Below are 14,247 nucleotides of genomic sequence, written 5' to 3' on the forward strand. Positions count from 1 at the left end.
CGACTGGGTGTCTGGCAGGTTAACTTGTACTTGTCAGTTTCCTCTTGCCCGCCCGTGGGTGGGGCCCGGCCAGCTCAGCAATGGTGGGGCTCCCCCAGGCTCTCAGGTCCCCGCGTGGATGAGAGCTGTCCACTCACACCTGACAGCTCACTTACAGGACTGAACGCGGGGCTGCGGAGGGGAGGGCTGCAGAAGGGATCTGGCCACAATCTGTTTGACAAGAAAACCACTCAGCCTTCCCTCGGTCACTGGCAGGAAAGATGGATTTCCTGGTTACATTAGGTACTTCCCAGCCTTTGACAAAAATGAACACAACACAGCCAGGCCACTCAGGGACTCGAGCCTCTGGGCTTTCTCGTGGAATCAGATATCTGGGCCTGGGAATGGCAATGGTGAGAGAAAAAAAAGCAAGTTGCAGAGACACCCAGATCGTGTGATATAGTTGCATATATAAATGCAAATGCACAGAATACAGTAATTACGATATATTTGAGGTGAGTGGAATTGGAGGTAGATGAAAGAGGCCTTTCACATAGTACTTGGTATGTTTGGATACTGTTTAAAAGGTCTAAACAAGAATGCATGTATACTTAACTTAGGCAATTAATAAGCAACCCCCCCCCCCCCCCCCGGCTGAGAAAAAAGAACTGCGGTGCAAACCTAAGAGACATCCTCTTCATTTCCTATCTCTGGGCAGCTGCCTCCTCAGGTGCCTCCAGGAGCAACAGGCTGGGGTGATGGAGGTTGGGGGAGGGGACGGGCCAGCAGAGGAATTCCAAGTGGCCAGTGGTGTACATGAAGCCACATGTCTGCAATTCTAACAGGAAGGCTCTCGATGCAGAGGTAATTCCCCTTAGCAGACGAGCAGTGTCTGCGGAGCGGATCCCTGGTGGATGTGTGCATGTTCTAGAGATGCAGCCCTTCCTGCCAGCCCCACCCTCCCCTAGCAGCACTGGGGACTGCGCCCCTTTCCTGCTCCCGCTGCAGGGCAGGAGCCCAGCCTTCCAGCCTCCACACTGCAGAGCTGAGCATCGTGCTCCCTCCCTACAGCATGGAAACTGGGCGGGTGGGCATGAGGGGCCCAGAGGTGTCCAACTTAACCAGTGGTTCTCAACCTTCTGGCCCGTTAAACACAGTTCCTCATGTTGTGACCCAACCATAAAATTATTTTCATTGCTACTTCATAATTGTAATGTTGCTACTGTTATGAAACGTAAAGTAAATATCTGATATGCAGGATGGTCTTAGGTGACCCCTGTGAAAGGGTCGTTTGACCGCCAAAGGGGTCGCAACCCACAGGTTGAGAACCGCTGAACTTAAGGGAGGCTACAGAGGAGAGCCCTTCGGCTTCTCAAGGCCAACAGTGCAGGCCCGGCTTTCCTGGGACAGCTGGCTTCCAGCCTGACCTGCCCACCTGGAGCGGCTTAAGCAAATGCTGAGGGCTGGGCCGCACCCAGAGCTCCTGACTTAATTAGTCTGGGGTGCAGCCGGGCAGTGGTGGGTTTGAAGGCTCCCCAGGTGACCCGCACATGCAGCCAGGGTCAGAGCCCTTGCCCTAGAGCTGGACGATGACAACTTGACGGGAGTTCTCCACAGCCCTCCCTTCCAGGGCGAGGAGCCAGGCGGGTCTGCTCTCCATCTCCAGCTTGTTTTTCTCCTTCCAGCTCTCCCGTGACCCCACCTCACCTCCCTCAGGACCTCACTGAGGACAGGAGGCTGCTGACCTCCCGGCTCAAACTCCTGCTGTGCCCCAGGGCTGGCGAGTGACTTGCCAGACTGGCTCACAGGTACTTGGTGCGCTTCTAAGATCCGGCCTCTCTTCTGCTCACATTTCCCATAACTGACAGAGCACAGGCATAAGAAATCCTTTTGCAAGATAACACCATTAACCCATTTTTACTAGGTTTTTCTTAGAATTGTTTATGTACCTCCAACAACTTATTAAAGGTCCACACTTGGTAATCTGAGGCTCCCCACTGTGGTTAAATTCTCATAAGAAATTATAATTCCAACTGGCAGACCCACCACACTGAAGGCTGGGCAGGCCCCCCAACACCCTCCACCCCTCGCCCGCCCATGGCCTGGCTGAAGTATGTGTAAGGGACGCAAGCTCATCATCAGGAGGGGACACGCGCTGCTTTGAAAATAAAAGAGTAAAACTAAGCCACAGAACACTGTGTTGCAATGGAAATAGGGAAACAGCCTTGAATTAATGAAGCTCAATCACTTTCCTCTGTTAGTATGGGTCTGTAAGAGCTTATCTTGTTTGTTTTTTAAATGTAGAAAGTGTGTGTTAGGGATGTTCAAGCAATCCCACACCCGCTGTTTAAACTGGAGGATGCGGAGCATAGTTCTAACCAATAATTCATCAGTAGGGGAAGCCAGGGCTGCTGCATTGTGGCTTTGTGAACGAGGCACTTTTGCCTTCACTGGCCCCTTCCTCCACTAAGGAAAAAAGAAAATAAAATAAATCAATAGACCAACATATGAATTATATTTCCAACTGCACTGGTAAAAAGACGAACACATTAATATTCTGAATGAAAACATTTTCTTTGACCTAAAGTGTATTTTTTCTTCTTATTTTATGAGGTTAGGACAGTGTTGGGCCTGTGAAAGCACCGTGGACCCTGCACTTTCTGCCTCTAGGTAAGTGGGCCGTGGGATGCCGAGACCCACAGAGCGGGGAGAGCCCTACGCGGTCCAGGGGATCCTCCTCCCCTCGGCCATGGGTAGCGCAGCTACAGCCTGATTCTCAGAGACTCCGGGGGGGAGGGGCATTCTGTGAGCAGGCGCAGCAGTGTCATCCCAGAAGGGCCACCTGAGCCTGGCTGTGGCCCTCAGGAAACTTCTAGTGGAGGAGGGAGAAGGAGACCAGACACATCACCGTGGCCCTGGGAAGAAGACGGTCCGTGCAGAAAGGAGGTGCTGAGGGCTGCGGGAGCTCATAGGAGGGGAGAGTGACGTTCAGTTGGAGCAAGGATGGACTCCATCAGGGATGAGGTGGCTTTTCCGTGGGAGCCTGGCCCATGAGAGAGGTGCAGAATGAAGGTGTAAAGGAAAAAATGCAGAGATGTCCAGGGCACCCCGAGGAGCTCAGTTTGGCTTGAGTATAAAATAGGCATCAAGGAGGTGAGGGCAGCGCTTGGAAAGCAGGCTGAGGCCAACACCGGAACGTGCGGGTGCATGTGTGGCAGGTGTGTCAGGCAGCTGGGCACTCCACCCAGGAGTGGTAAGGCCAGAGCCACCAGTTAGAAAGGTCTACCCACCAGCAGGAAAGACCCACTGGGAGAGGTGAGGAGAAGCGCTCCCAGGATTCTCGGGAGAAGGAGGAAGGACCTGAGTGAGGTAGAGGGTGGACGGGCACCTCCACGCAGGCTGTGGGAGGTCGGGAGAGATGGGAGGCCTGGGAAGAGGCCCCGGTCTCCGTCCCCAGGAGCCCCAGCGCTGTCGGGGGCAGGCAGGGCCTGGGCTGGCCCTCAGGCCTGGGGACCCCGGGAAGAGCTGACCAGGTACTCACCCTCTGTTCCCAGCACAGGAGGAAGAGAGCTCCTGGGCCTCCGGGCTTTCATCTCAGGGGCCTTGGCGCTCTCACTGGCGGGGGCATCTGGAACAGACAGGTGACAACAAACGTTAGCGGGCAGTGGCCCAAGGAAATGAATAGAGGAGGCATCTCAATAAAAATCCCACCCCAACCAAAGGACAGCCCCCTCCCCTTCCCCGTTCAGCTCCCAGGGCCTCGGTGCCTGCCCAGCAGGGCGCCTGCGCCTGGGCCTTCTTCCACAAGAGCACCAAAGAAGGAGTGTCGCTGCCCGCTGCCCGGGGCCTTATAAATCAGGTGGAGAGCGCAGCCGCCTGGCAGGATGGATGGACAGGCTGTCCCGGGAGCTGGTGAACGCTTCCCCCTCCACAGCGGGCACCTGCTGCCAGACACCGCATCACGGGAGCAGGGGGGATTCGGCGCCCTCGGCTCACCTCTCCCATCCTTTCCCTCCGCTGGTCTTGACTCTCAGGGTAAACATTCTGGCTTCCAGAACCCTGCTCTATGAGGAGAGGATTCCTGTACAGAGGAAGGAGGGAACGGGTCCTGCCCTGGGGCTCACAGTCTGGAGAGGCCTTACAGCCTCTGATTTCTTGGCTTCCTTCCACAGATGGACACTGACAGTCAAACCTCCAAACCAGACCAAGACCTCCGAGCGGGCGGCCGGCATGCCTCACCCGCTCTGGCCTGAGCCTTGAGCCACGGAGGGCCCGGTGGGCGGTGGCAGCGGCCTTCCGGGCAGAGCGGAAATGCTGCATGGTGCGTGCACGAATCCTCAGGCCTCTCCGCATGCCCCCTCTCCCAGGGGTGCACAGTGTGGGTGATGCCAGGGGAACCCTGGTCAGGGCAGCAGGACATCGTGCTGGGCTGGGCATTAAGGCCCTCACTGGGCCCTGAGGAGACTGGACCTTAGGAAGTCGAGGGGAAACCAACCAGGGACTCAGATAAGCAGCAGCTGGCCCAACGGCTATCACTATGCCGCAGTGTTTTCCCCACTAGGCACGCTCTTCAGGGCCTGTGCTGCGAGGGAGCCTCCCCTCAGAGCCCCTTCCTGTCCATCCTTTTCCTGCTCCTGAAGAGAGGAAACGGCGAGGGAGAAAGGAGCTGGGGGTGGGGGTGGGGGACTTCCCAGCTGAGGCAGCAGCCACATTCCTGTGGCTTGGCTGGGGAGGAAGGCCATCTTGCTGCCCCGGCTCCCCAGTGGGCAGTCCTGGCTGCTAACACACGCTCTCTCCTGAGGGCTGTGAGGGTGGGCGTGGGGAGCACAGAGCTAGGGGATTCTTGGTGCTCCTATCTGCACGCCCTGCTCCTTCTAGATGGCACTTAGGTCTTTCCTGCTCCAGAATGTGGATGTGCCCATATAAACCCTCCACACCCTCCAGGCTTCCCTCCCCAGCTCATGCCTGCCCCCCACCCCCGCCCCCGCATTAGCTGGGTAACCCAGGGCTGGAGGCCTGGGACAGGCATTGTCTGGGCTCCGGAGGCAACGAAGCACATAGGTCCCAGGGAGTCGGCCCCGAGTTGCACACGTGAAACTGCAGGAATGATGAGGTGGAGCATCAAGCAGCAGCACAGGGCAGGGGGTGGGGCTGAGGGAACAGAGCTGGAGCAAGTCCTTCACAGCAGCACGTGACACCCAGCCCCTCCCCCGCCTCCACTCCTCACTGCCTGGTCCTTCTACCACCTTCTGTAAGAGCAGAAACACCCTCCGCGGTGAGTCAGGGTCCCCTCCATCTATAGCGGCCACCGCGCCTGTCCTGTCTCCTCACTGGGTGGCCCACACCCCAGAGTCCATGTGGACATGGATGGAGGAGCACAGAGCACCAGGAAAAGGATGAATTCACTTTCTCACACTGGTTTTTCCCCAGGCATAGTGGTCGTTCTTCAGCACAATCCTCAGTACACATCTGTCAACCTCTGTGGTTCTCAAGCTTGGCTGCACGTTAGAAGTACCTGAACCGAAGCATCGCACTCCCCAGGCCCCGGTTTACGGGGCTCAAAGAAGAATGCATACGGAGTGCTCTGGAGAGCAGAAAGACGATCGTTTCATATTAATCACCCCTCCTGTTCGTCACATCTCCTGCTGCCTTCCAAATCTGCTTTGGAACTCTCCACCTCCAGGAAGCCCTCCCTGTCCAGCCCCCATCGCCTGTTTCCAGCCGCTGCATCTGTCTTCAGCTCAGGCGCTGGCTTTACACCATGTGAGTGCACTCCCCTGCCATGGGCTCCGAGCCTTGTTTAAGAAGTTCTCTGCACCTTATCTTTCCATCTGGCCATGAAGAAAGGGCTCATTTTCCCTTTCAAACCAGGCCCACCCCTGACTTGGAGCCCCTCCTCCCTCTGCAGCCTCACCCCCACCCCATGGGGATGTGCATGCCCCACAAGCCACTAGACCTCCGTGAGAACTGCAGCGAGGAGTGGGCTGGAAGGACCATGGCTTAATCAAAACCAGCTCTGTGCTCACACAGAGGCCCAGGGGATAAAAATAATAGTAATAAAAGTTTAAGAGCAGCTTGTATTTTCAGTCTATTTTAATCAGTTGCTGATGAAATGGAACTCCATTTCTAGGTCTGGGCCCCAGGACCGGAGTCCTTCGCTGGTCTGGTCGTGCCCGAAGAAGCATGGGGGAGGACGATGGCAGGGGGATATGGGGGCCTCCATATAGAGGGGAAAATGTGTCCTTATATGGAGAATGCCTCACCCCTTCCCCTCCACTCTAGTTCTGGACTCAGCCCTCCAGACTCAGTCTCCATACGCCTCAAGTCAGGTTTTTTTTACTATCACTCCCTGAGACCCCCTTGTCGTGGTTACCAATGAGCTCCAGCCTCCCAAATCCCATGGCCAACGCCCAGGCTCATTTTACTCTACTTGGCAGCATCATTTGACGCATTGATCCCCATCACTCCTTTCTTATCAAAATGACACCACTGGCTTCCCGGACACCCCTCTCTCCTGGATTTCTTCCTGTCCCTCTCATTGGGACCATTCCATCCCATCGCCTTCGCAGACTTCTGTCCTGCGCTACTTCTCAATGTTGGGTTCTGCCTCCTTCCTGGCTCCATCCACAGCCACGCCTTAGGGCAGTGGTTCTCAACCTTCCTAATGCCGCGACCCTTTAATACAGTTCCTCATGTTGTGGTGACCCTCAACCATAAAATTAGTTTCGTTGCTACTTCATAACTGTAATTTTACTACTGTTATGAATCGTACTGTAAATATCTGATATGCAGGATGGTCTTAGGCGACCCCTGTGAAAGGGTCGTTCGACCGCCAAAGGGGTTCCTCATTCAATCCCAGGGCATTAAATGGCCTCCTATGTGCATGGTTCTCCATATCCTGTCTCCCATCTTGGCCTCTGTCCTCAACCTGGATTCATCTAAATGCCATGTGACATGCCCACCTGGATGTCTCATGGGTACCTTAGAGAAGGTACATGCAGGGAACTCTTGCTTGCAGGGAACTCTTGCTTGCTCCCCCAACCCCTGCATTCTAACCTCAGTAGGTGGTACCACCACTGATCCGCACACGCTTCCCACAAACGGTAAGTGTTGCCTTTGACTTCCCTTTCTCTCCATTTCCAGTTCATCAGCCAATCCTATCCGCCCTACCAGCAACATAGATGAATCTGATCGCTTCCCACTTCTCCCACTGAGCCTAACCTGCCACTGTCTCCTGCCTGGACCATTTCAGCCTCTCTCAGGGGGTCTTCCTGCTCTCCTTCTTACCCCCTTGGAGTCTGGTCACCACAGGCCACCTGAGAGATCCTTTAGATGTCCAGCGTTGTCCCTCACTTAGAATAAAATCCAGTTTCCTTGTTCAGCCTACATGGCCTGGCAAATCTGGTCGCTTGTCCTCCTCAACCCCATTTCCTGCCACTCTGCCCCTTGTTCAGGCTCAGCCATCTGCCTCCTTGTTCTTCTGGGAATGTCTCAGGCATAGTCTCACCTCAGGGCTTTGCTCTCACCATTACCTCTGCCTCTTACACTCCTTCTCTCCCATCCTTCAGGTCTCTGTTCAAATGTCACTTCCTGAGAGGCCTGGCAATCCTCCTCCCCACAGCAGCCTCCCCTACTCCCATTACCCCACTTGGCTTTTTCCAAACACGTGACATTGCCTGAGAGTTTATGATATATCTGTTCATCCTCATTACTGTCTCCCCCTCACTAGAATGTCAAGTCCCTGAGAGTAGAAACTTCTGTTTTGCTCACTGCGTTCAGCCTCAGCTCCTGGAGCAGTGCTTGGCACAGAGTGGGCACCCACACATTTGTTGGATGAGAGATAGTGTGGGTGCCCACGGGAACATTACCTCCTACCAACACGTGCACAAGTCTCCCTGGTCATGAAGCCCTTGGCCTCGCCAGCAGCTGAGGCCAATGCCCTTAGCCGGGCAGGGTACTGAGGGGTCCTCTGACTCCTGACTTGGGATTCTGGCCTACAGAAGAGCTTTGTTCCCTCACCTCTCACCTGGGCCAGAATAAGAGGTAATGGGTCACTCAGGCCACATGTGCAAAGCACTTCCCGACAGGGAGGGCTGTTACCGGAGAGTGGACACTGCCATACTATCCACTAGACCAGTGGTCGGCAAACTGCAGCTTGTGAGCCACATGCGGCTCTTTGGCCCCTTGAGTGTGGCTCTTCCACAAAATACCACGTGCGGGCACGCAGACAGAAGGCCATAACGCTAAGTGCATCATATGCTTGTTCCGCGTTAAACTATACCATCACCAATATTCAAGTGTTTTTGACCTACGAAAACACCAGCTTTATTTGGAAATGTGCAGGCTTCAGAACCAGGCATACCCAGGTTCAAGTTACCCTGCCAGGGTAACTCCTTTGTGACTCCCTGTGTTGGGTGGCTCGAAGGGTGTGTGTCGAGATCAGAAACACCCAGAGATGCTGTACCTCCTGCAGGCTGCCTTTGTGACCGGGGAAGGCTGCTGACTCTCGCTGAGCCCCGGTTTTCTCACTGAGAAAGACACTGCCCTCCTAACGCATAAACTAAAAATGTACACGTCGGGCCTTGAAGGTCAGCGTTTTCTCCTCCTGGGTGAGTTTTCTGGCAAGTCCTCACCCACTGCAGGCTTCCTTGTCCTTCTGTGGTACAAGCTGACACTTGCCTTCGGCTGCACTCGGAAGGAAGGGCAGTGTGACCACAATCAAGAAAGCGCACAAGAGCACCAGCACCCTTTTTCTTTGAGAAAAGACTCAGAGCATGACTAAAACAGCCAGAGCTGCTGCCTCATAAAGACTACCCCCCTTTCCCTTATGAGAGGGAGATAGAAGTGTGGTTAATACAGAACAGCCAGTGAGCCAAAAACATTTTATGAGGCCTTAAACTATATCATTACATTGGCCACAGATGTATAGTCTTAATGGTGTTTGGCACCGGCTGCGTGAGTGACAGGGCTGTCGAGAGCGGGGCACTGCTGGGTGGCAGGGGGCAGCCTGCCTGACGTCAGCAGTTCTCCATCCTCATGCAGAGGGACCTCACTGCCCCTTGGGAGGAATGCAGGACGGTCCTCTCCAGAGATCAGGCAGCAGCTGCGGATGAGAGAGACTCCACAGTGACTGGGCCTGACAATTCAGTCACGGTTACCTCACGTGGCAAGCCGTTCTCCAGTGTATTTTAATTCGTGACTCGTTTTGAGAATCTGGTGTAAAACTATGGATCCTCTCTTCCAAAAATGCTCTCATCCACAAACACAAAATTGTGCCCAAAATTTCAAAGGGTGCATGGACCCAGTGGGCTCTCTAAGTTAGGGCTGTTGCCTGGGGCAGAGGGGGGCTGAGAAGATCAGGAGACAGACCAAGGACAGGGAACCTATGCAGCCCACTGGAGCACAGCGGGGTAGGTAAGCGGACTGCAGTCCTTTACTATTTCCCAGAGGTTGCACTTGATGGAAAAATGAAGCTACATGTGGCCAGAAGCCCACCTGCACGCAGGACACTAACATATCTCCAAGTACAGCAACAAGGGAAGCCGGTGCACGTCAAGGGGGCTGCCCCTTGTCTCTTTGTCAAAACAAACCAAAACCCAAGCAGCCGAGTCAGTCCTGTGTCTGGGCTGGTCTACCTCAGGTCCCCCTCCTTGCTCTTTTCAAAGACCCAACTCCCAATCTGCAGCCTGAGGCCAAATCCTGCAGCAGCCTCCTTGCAGGAACCAGAGATACATAATGAAGGTCATCAAGATTAATGGAGAGAGCAAGAGAATGAACTAGAAGGAGACCAATGTATGGGCAAAAATGCCCCATAAGTTGCAAAATGGATTCCCCAAAACTTTTTAAAAAGAAAAGAATCCCCAAATGCATCTTGTAGGGGAAAGGGAAATTTTATTTTGAAAACAAAGTTTGGTTTTAAAAAGAAACCACTTGCTGTTGCTAGAAAAGGTGCTGACGTTTTGCAGATAAGGAGAATGAACTAGGGCCCTGCCTCAGTTAGCAGTGTAAATAGGACCCAAAGAGGGAGTCCCCAGGGAGATAATCTCATTAGCAGGCTGAGCTGCCTTACAGGGTGGCTGGAACCAGCATGGGTCCCATGTGAGCAGTGGAGCTGTCCTTTTCACAGGGGTCGCCTAAGACCATCCTGCATATCAGATATTTACATTACGATTCATAACAGTAGCAACATTACAGTTATGAAGTAGCAACGAAAATAATTTTATGGTTGGGTCACAACATGAGGAACTGTATTTAAAGGGCCAGAAGGTTGAGAACCACTGTTCTAGGGTCAAGTTCCCAGAAACACTATTTTTTTTAAAAACTACAGCCCCTGTCTAGAAAGAAGCAGGATCTACTTGGGTGGGTGACAGCCCAGGTCACACCTGGGAGTAACTAACCACGAACAGCAACCCCAACTCAGAGCCTCAAAACGTGCTCCAAGGCCTCTTGGAACTGACTACACACCTTAACCCATCCAATCTGTTTCCTTGGACTCAGAGCCCCCGTGGTAAAGACATCCACAGAACACTAGGTAGATGCACAATATTTGGCAACTTCAGCTTTCCTGTTGGCGGTGGACGATTTAATTTGTGTGGACAATTTAATTGTGTGTATTTTTAAAAAGATTTTTCTTTTTAAGACTCTTTTTTCTTCCCTCCCATTCATTATGTATCATAGATCTCAGCTTTTGTGACCAGGAAAGCAGATGATAAAATCCAGAATGGGGACAAAAACTCTACATCTTAAGGACCGACAATGAAATGGGTTGGAATTTCCCAGTCCAAATGATCACATTCAGCATTCAGAGCAGCCAAGCTGGTCTCCCAGACGCCTTCTCTGGACACTAGTTTGAACAGTGCCACGAAAGGTCACTAACCAGCATTTCAAGGGCAAGAAATTGTTTTTCTTCTAACTACGTTTTTAAACAGCTCCAAGCAAATAACAAAGAGTACGGGACTGAGTCTCGAGTGGGCTTCTGGCCCTGGCCGGGCCCCCCGGGGCCAGGGAAGCTCATGCAGGATGCTGTCCCTCTCTGACTGGCCTCCGTTTTCTATTCTATAAAAGGAGGTGGTAGCCTGAACCATCACAGGTCTATTCCGCTTCCGAGTCTTTAGTTCAGAAGGAGAAACAAAGTCACAAACATACCGCCTGCATTCCTTTAGGATAAATCCAGCTCCTCACAGCTGGTCTGGCCCCTTCATCAGGGAAACTCCACGCAGACCTGGCAGGCCTCCCTGTCCCCACATCTCCTCCCCTCCCTCTGCGGTGCTACTAGTGCCTTTTCCTTCCTGCAGAGGCAGCCCTGTCCCTACGGAGAGTCACAGCCCGACTCACCTTCTCCACGCAGCCTCCCCACAGGGACCCCGCTCTGCTCCCTACTCCTCACGGGCTGTCCTGCCAGCAGCGGGCACTTGTTTGTGGCGGCTTGTAAAATCCTCTGCAGTCACTTTCCTGTGGGTGTGTCTTTTCTCCTCTTGCCCTGTGCCCGCTTCCCTGTTCAGCAAGGTTCTGGGGGTGGGGCCAGAACTGGGGAGAGGTGGCAGCAAGGTGAGCCCCTCCTCCTCGCAGCCAGGAGTGGGGCTGAGGCCACCCTGGACCCTCAAGCAGGCCTCCCACTTTCCTTCCTGTTGTGTTTTTGCAAAAGGTGACTTGACACCCACAAAAGGAATGCCTTGGATGGTGACGGCAGCCTTGATGCCATTCTGCTCAGGTGCGGTGGGAGGAGGGCGTGTGAAGGTGGGATTGCGTGATGGCGATGGGTGGGCACCACCTACCGTCCACCGTGACTTGGCAGGAGCACTCAGCCTGGCCGGCGCCATTCTTGGCTACACACTTGTATAGGCCTCTGTCCTCTGGCAGTGCCTTCTCAATGGAGACGGAGCAGAGGGAGCCTGGGGAGGAAGAGGAAGAACAGTTGAGTGGACCAGGTATGGGCCCAATACCTGCCCTGGAACCTGGAGCCCAGGAGGCAAGTGTTATTCACATGGGCAGCCTCAGGGAGCCCAGAAGTCAGAGGCTTGGGGGAACCAACCCCTAGCTCGAGTAAAGCCAGGGCACTTTCTAACTCAGATCCCAAATAACTGATCCCCGAACATACTAGTGCAGGGGTGGGCAAACTTTTTGACTCGAGGGCCACAATGGGTTCTTAAACTGGACTGGAGGGCCGGAACAAAAGCATGGATGGAGTGTTTGTGTGAACTAATATAAATTCAAAGTAAACATGATTACATAAAAGGGTACGGTCTTTTTTTTTTTTAAGTTTTATTCATTTAAAACTAAAGACATAGTTTGCCCACAGTTGAACTAGAGAGTTCTCTTATGAGGACATTGAAAAAAAAAAAAAAAAAGAAGGGAAAGAAGGGAAAGAAATAGTCTCTGCCATCAACACAGGCCACGCACCTGGGACTTCTGGGACTTCACCCAGAGATAAGCAGTAGCCGGCGCAGGTGATTACAGACCTGTGTGAGGAACAGTGGCCGCTGAGGGAGCTTGCGCAGTTTACAGCAGCGATTCTGGAAATGCATCTTAGAAATAGGGGTTCTGAACAGAGGGGTGGGTGGGGAGGGCAGGAATCCCTGTCCAGCAGGGCATTGGCCTGTGGGGAGATCTGCCTGGGACCCTGGAGCTGGCTTTTCAGGAATGGTATCTGAATTGAGGGGCACTTTGGAGCTTCCCCCTCTTCAGTGCTGGGCCTTCTGGTCACCCCAGAGAGCGGAAGAGATGGCCTGACTCTCACCTGGCCTATCTGGCCCCAGCACTCCTCTTCTGGCCTGGTTGGGGGAAGGAGGAGTCAGGCTGAACATTCGCAGGCATCTGGGATCTGGTCCTTACCCATCCTGGGTCTCTGTTGGCTAGGCTGTTCTCAACAAATATCCCCTGAATATTGGGCTGCTGAGCCAGGGAGGAGGACAGCAATCACTTCCCTAGTTCCTGTCTTGAGACTTACAAGCCAAGAGCATGACGTCCTGTCCAAAGCTGCCCTGCTGTCAGGGGAGCAGTCATCACACAAGGAGGGGGACAAAGCCAGAGCCACGTGCTCTGGAGCAATGGCTTTGGCCACCTCCCTGCCCCCTGCCACTGCCCTGGGTGGGCAGAGCTATGTGTATGTGTAGGTGGGATGGCCAGAAGGGAGGTCGACGGGCACAAGTCCCAAAGACCTTTGATCTCAAAAAGTACCCTCCCCTCGATTAGACAGATGCACAGACTTGACCAACAAATACGAGGATATTCAGAGAGGAAGGATGATGCCAATTCTGCCCAGAGCGCCTCCCTAAGGCTGGGAGAGACAGCAGAGTTGTAATAGTTCCTTTTACTTCTTGGCACCTGGGTCTGCCTTAAACAGGGACACCTCGGTTCTCTCTCTCTCTCTCTCCTGCACCTTTCCTCCCTCTCCATCCTTCAAAAACTCACCTTTGCTCTCACTCTCTCCTAAGCTCCAAGGGCCATTATTTTGCCTCATTTCCTGAGCCCATGCAGCCCAGCTGGCTCACTTTTTCTAACTCTGTAACTTTCCAAATAACTTTTGCTTATATTTGAAGAAACAACAACAACAAACCCCAAGGAAACTGCAGTCTACTGACCACCTGAGGCAGGATGGCTGATCGGCACCCTCAACCCCCTTATCAGACCTTGCCTCTTGGCAAGACCTCACTAAGTTCTCCCCCAGGGGAGGGCAACGGGCCGGGATCCCTTTCACTGTAGGACACAGAATCTGCAGAAACTGCCACAGAAAGAGTTTAGGTTGGATTTTTAGGACATTCATCAGGAGACCATGAACTGTGAGGCACAGGAATGGAGGAATGAGGTTAACTATCTTCTAGAGAGAGAAATTTCCATTTATCTGGGGCAGCAGAAGGCTAAGATGACCTCTGGCCCCAAAACTTGAAGCTTAAAGGAAACAGACCCCATCCTGCCATTTCTCCTCCGTCTGAGACACAGGCTCTGGGAGCAGATACCCAGGCCCAGTGCACATCCTGTTCGGATCCTTGATTGCCTTTTGGTTTTAGTCCCCCAGCTGCCTTCGGCCTTAAACCAAAATGGCACAAACTGCAAAGACAGTACAGAGACCACCAGGACAAGTGGAGCATTTAGACCCCAGCCCTCACCCCTCACCAGGGAAAGCGTCATTGCAGGCAGCGCAGCGTTTCCAGTTGCTTAGAGCCTGGACCCCTGGCCACATGCGTGGGCTGGGGGAGGGCCCCAGGCAGGCTCAGAGAGAAGAATCTGGTATTTCCTGTGGGACAGCTTATTCCTGACCTCCAGAAGGAG

The 14,247-nt window shown here is 53.5% G+C and overlaps 1 protein-coding gene across 5 annotated transcripts in view; it reads right to left on the bottom strand.

Annotated features, from left to right (window-relative positions):
• Positions 1 to 14,247, bottom strand: part of MYLK (myosin light chain kinase) — a 176,239-nt gene that overhangs the window by 58,315 nt on the left and 103,677 nt on the right. For 4 of the 5 annotated variants that reach the window (XM_006772891.2, XM_015569904.1, XM_006772892.2 and 1 more), the window contains 2 exons: positions 11,754 to 11,870; positions 3,521 to 3,607 (listed from right to left, as the gene is read on the bottom strand). In XM_006772891.2, the coding sequence (XP_006772954.1) occupies positions 3,521 to 3,607; positions 11,754 to 11,870 (204 nt within the window). Of the gene's footprint in view, positions 1 to 3,520; positions 3,608 to 11,313; positions 11,407 to 11,753; positions 11,871 to 14,247 lie in introns of those variants that run through there. The other variant, XM_006772894.2, reaches the window with a different exon arrangement.

This window comes from Myotis davidii, unplaced genomic scaffold (genome assembly GCF_000327345.1).
Source record: "Myotis davidii unplaced genomic scaffold, ASM32734v1 scaffold745, whole genome shotgun sequence".
Taxonomy (NCBI): Eukaryota; Metazoa; Chordata; class Mammalia; order Chiroptera; family Vespertilionidae; genus Myotis; species Myotis davidii.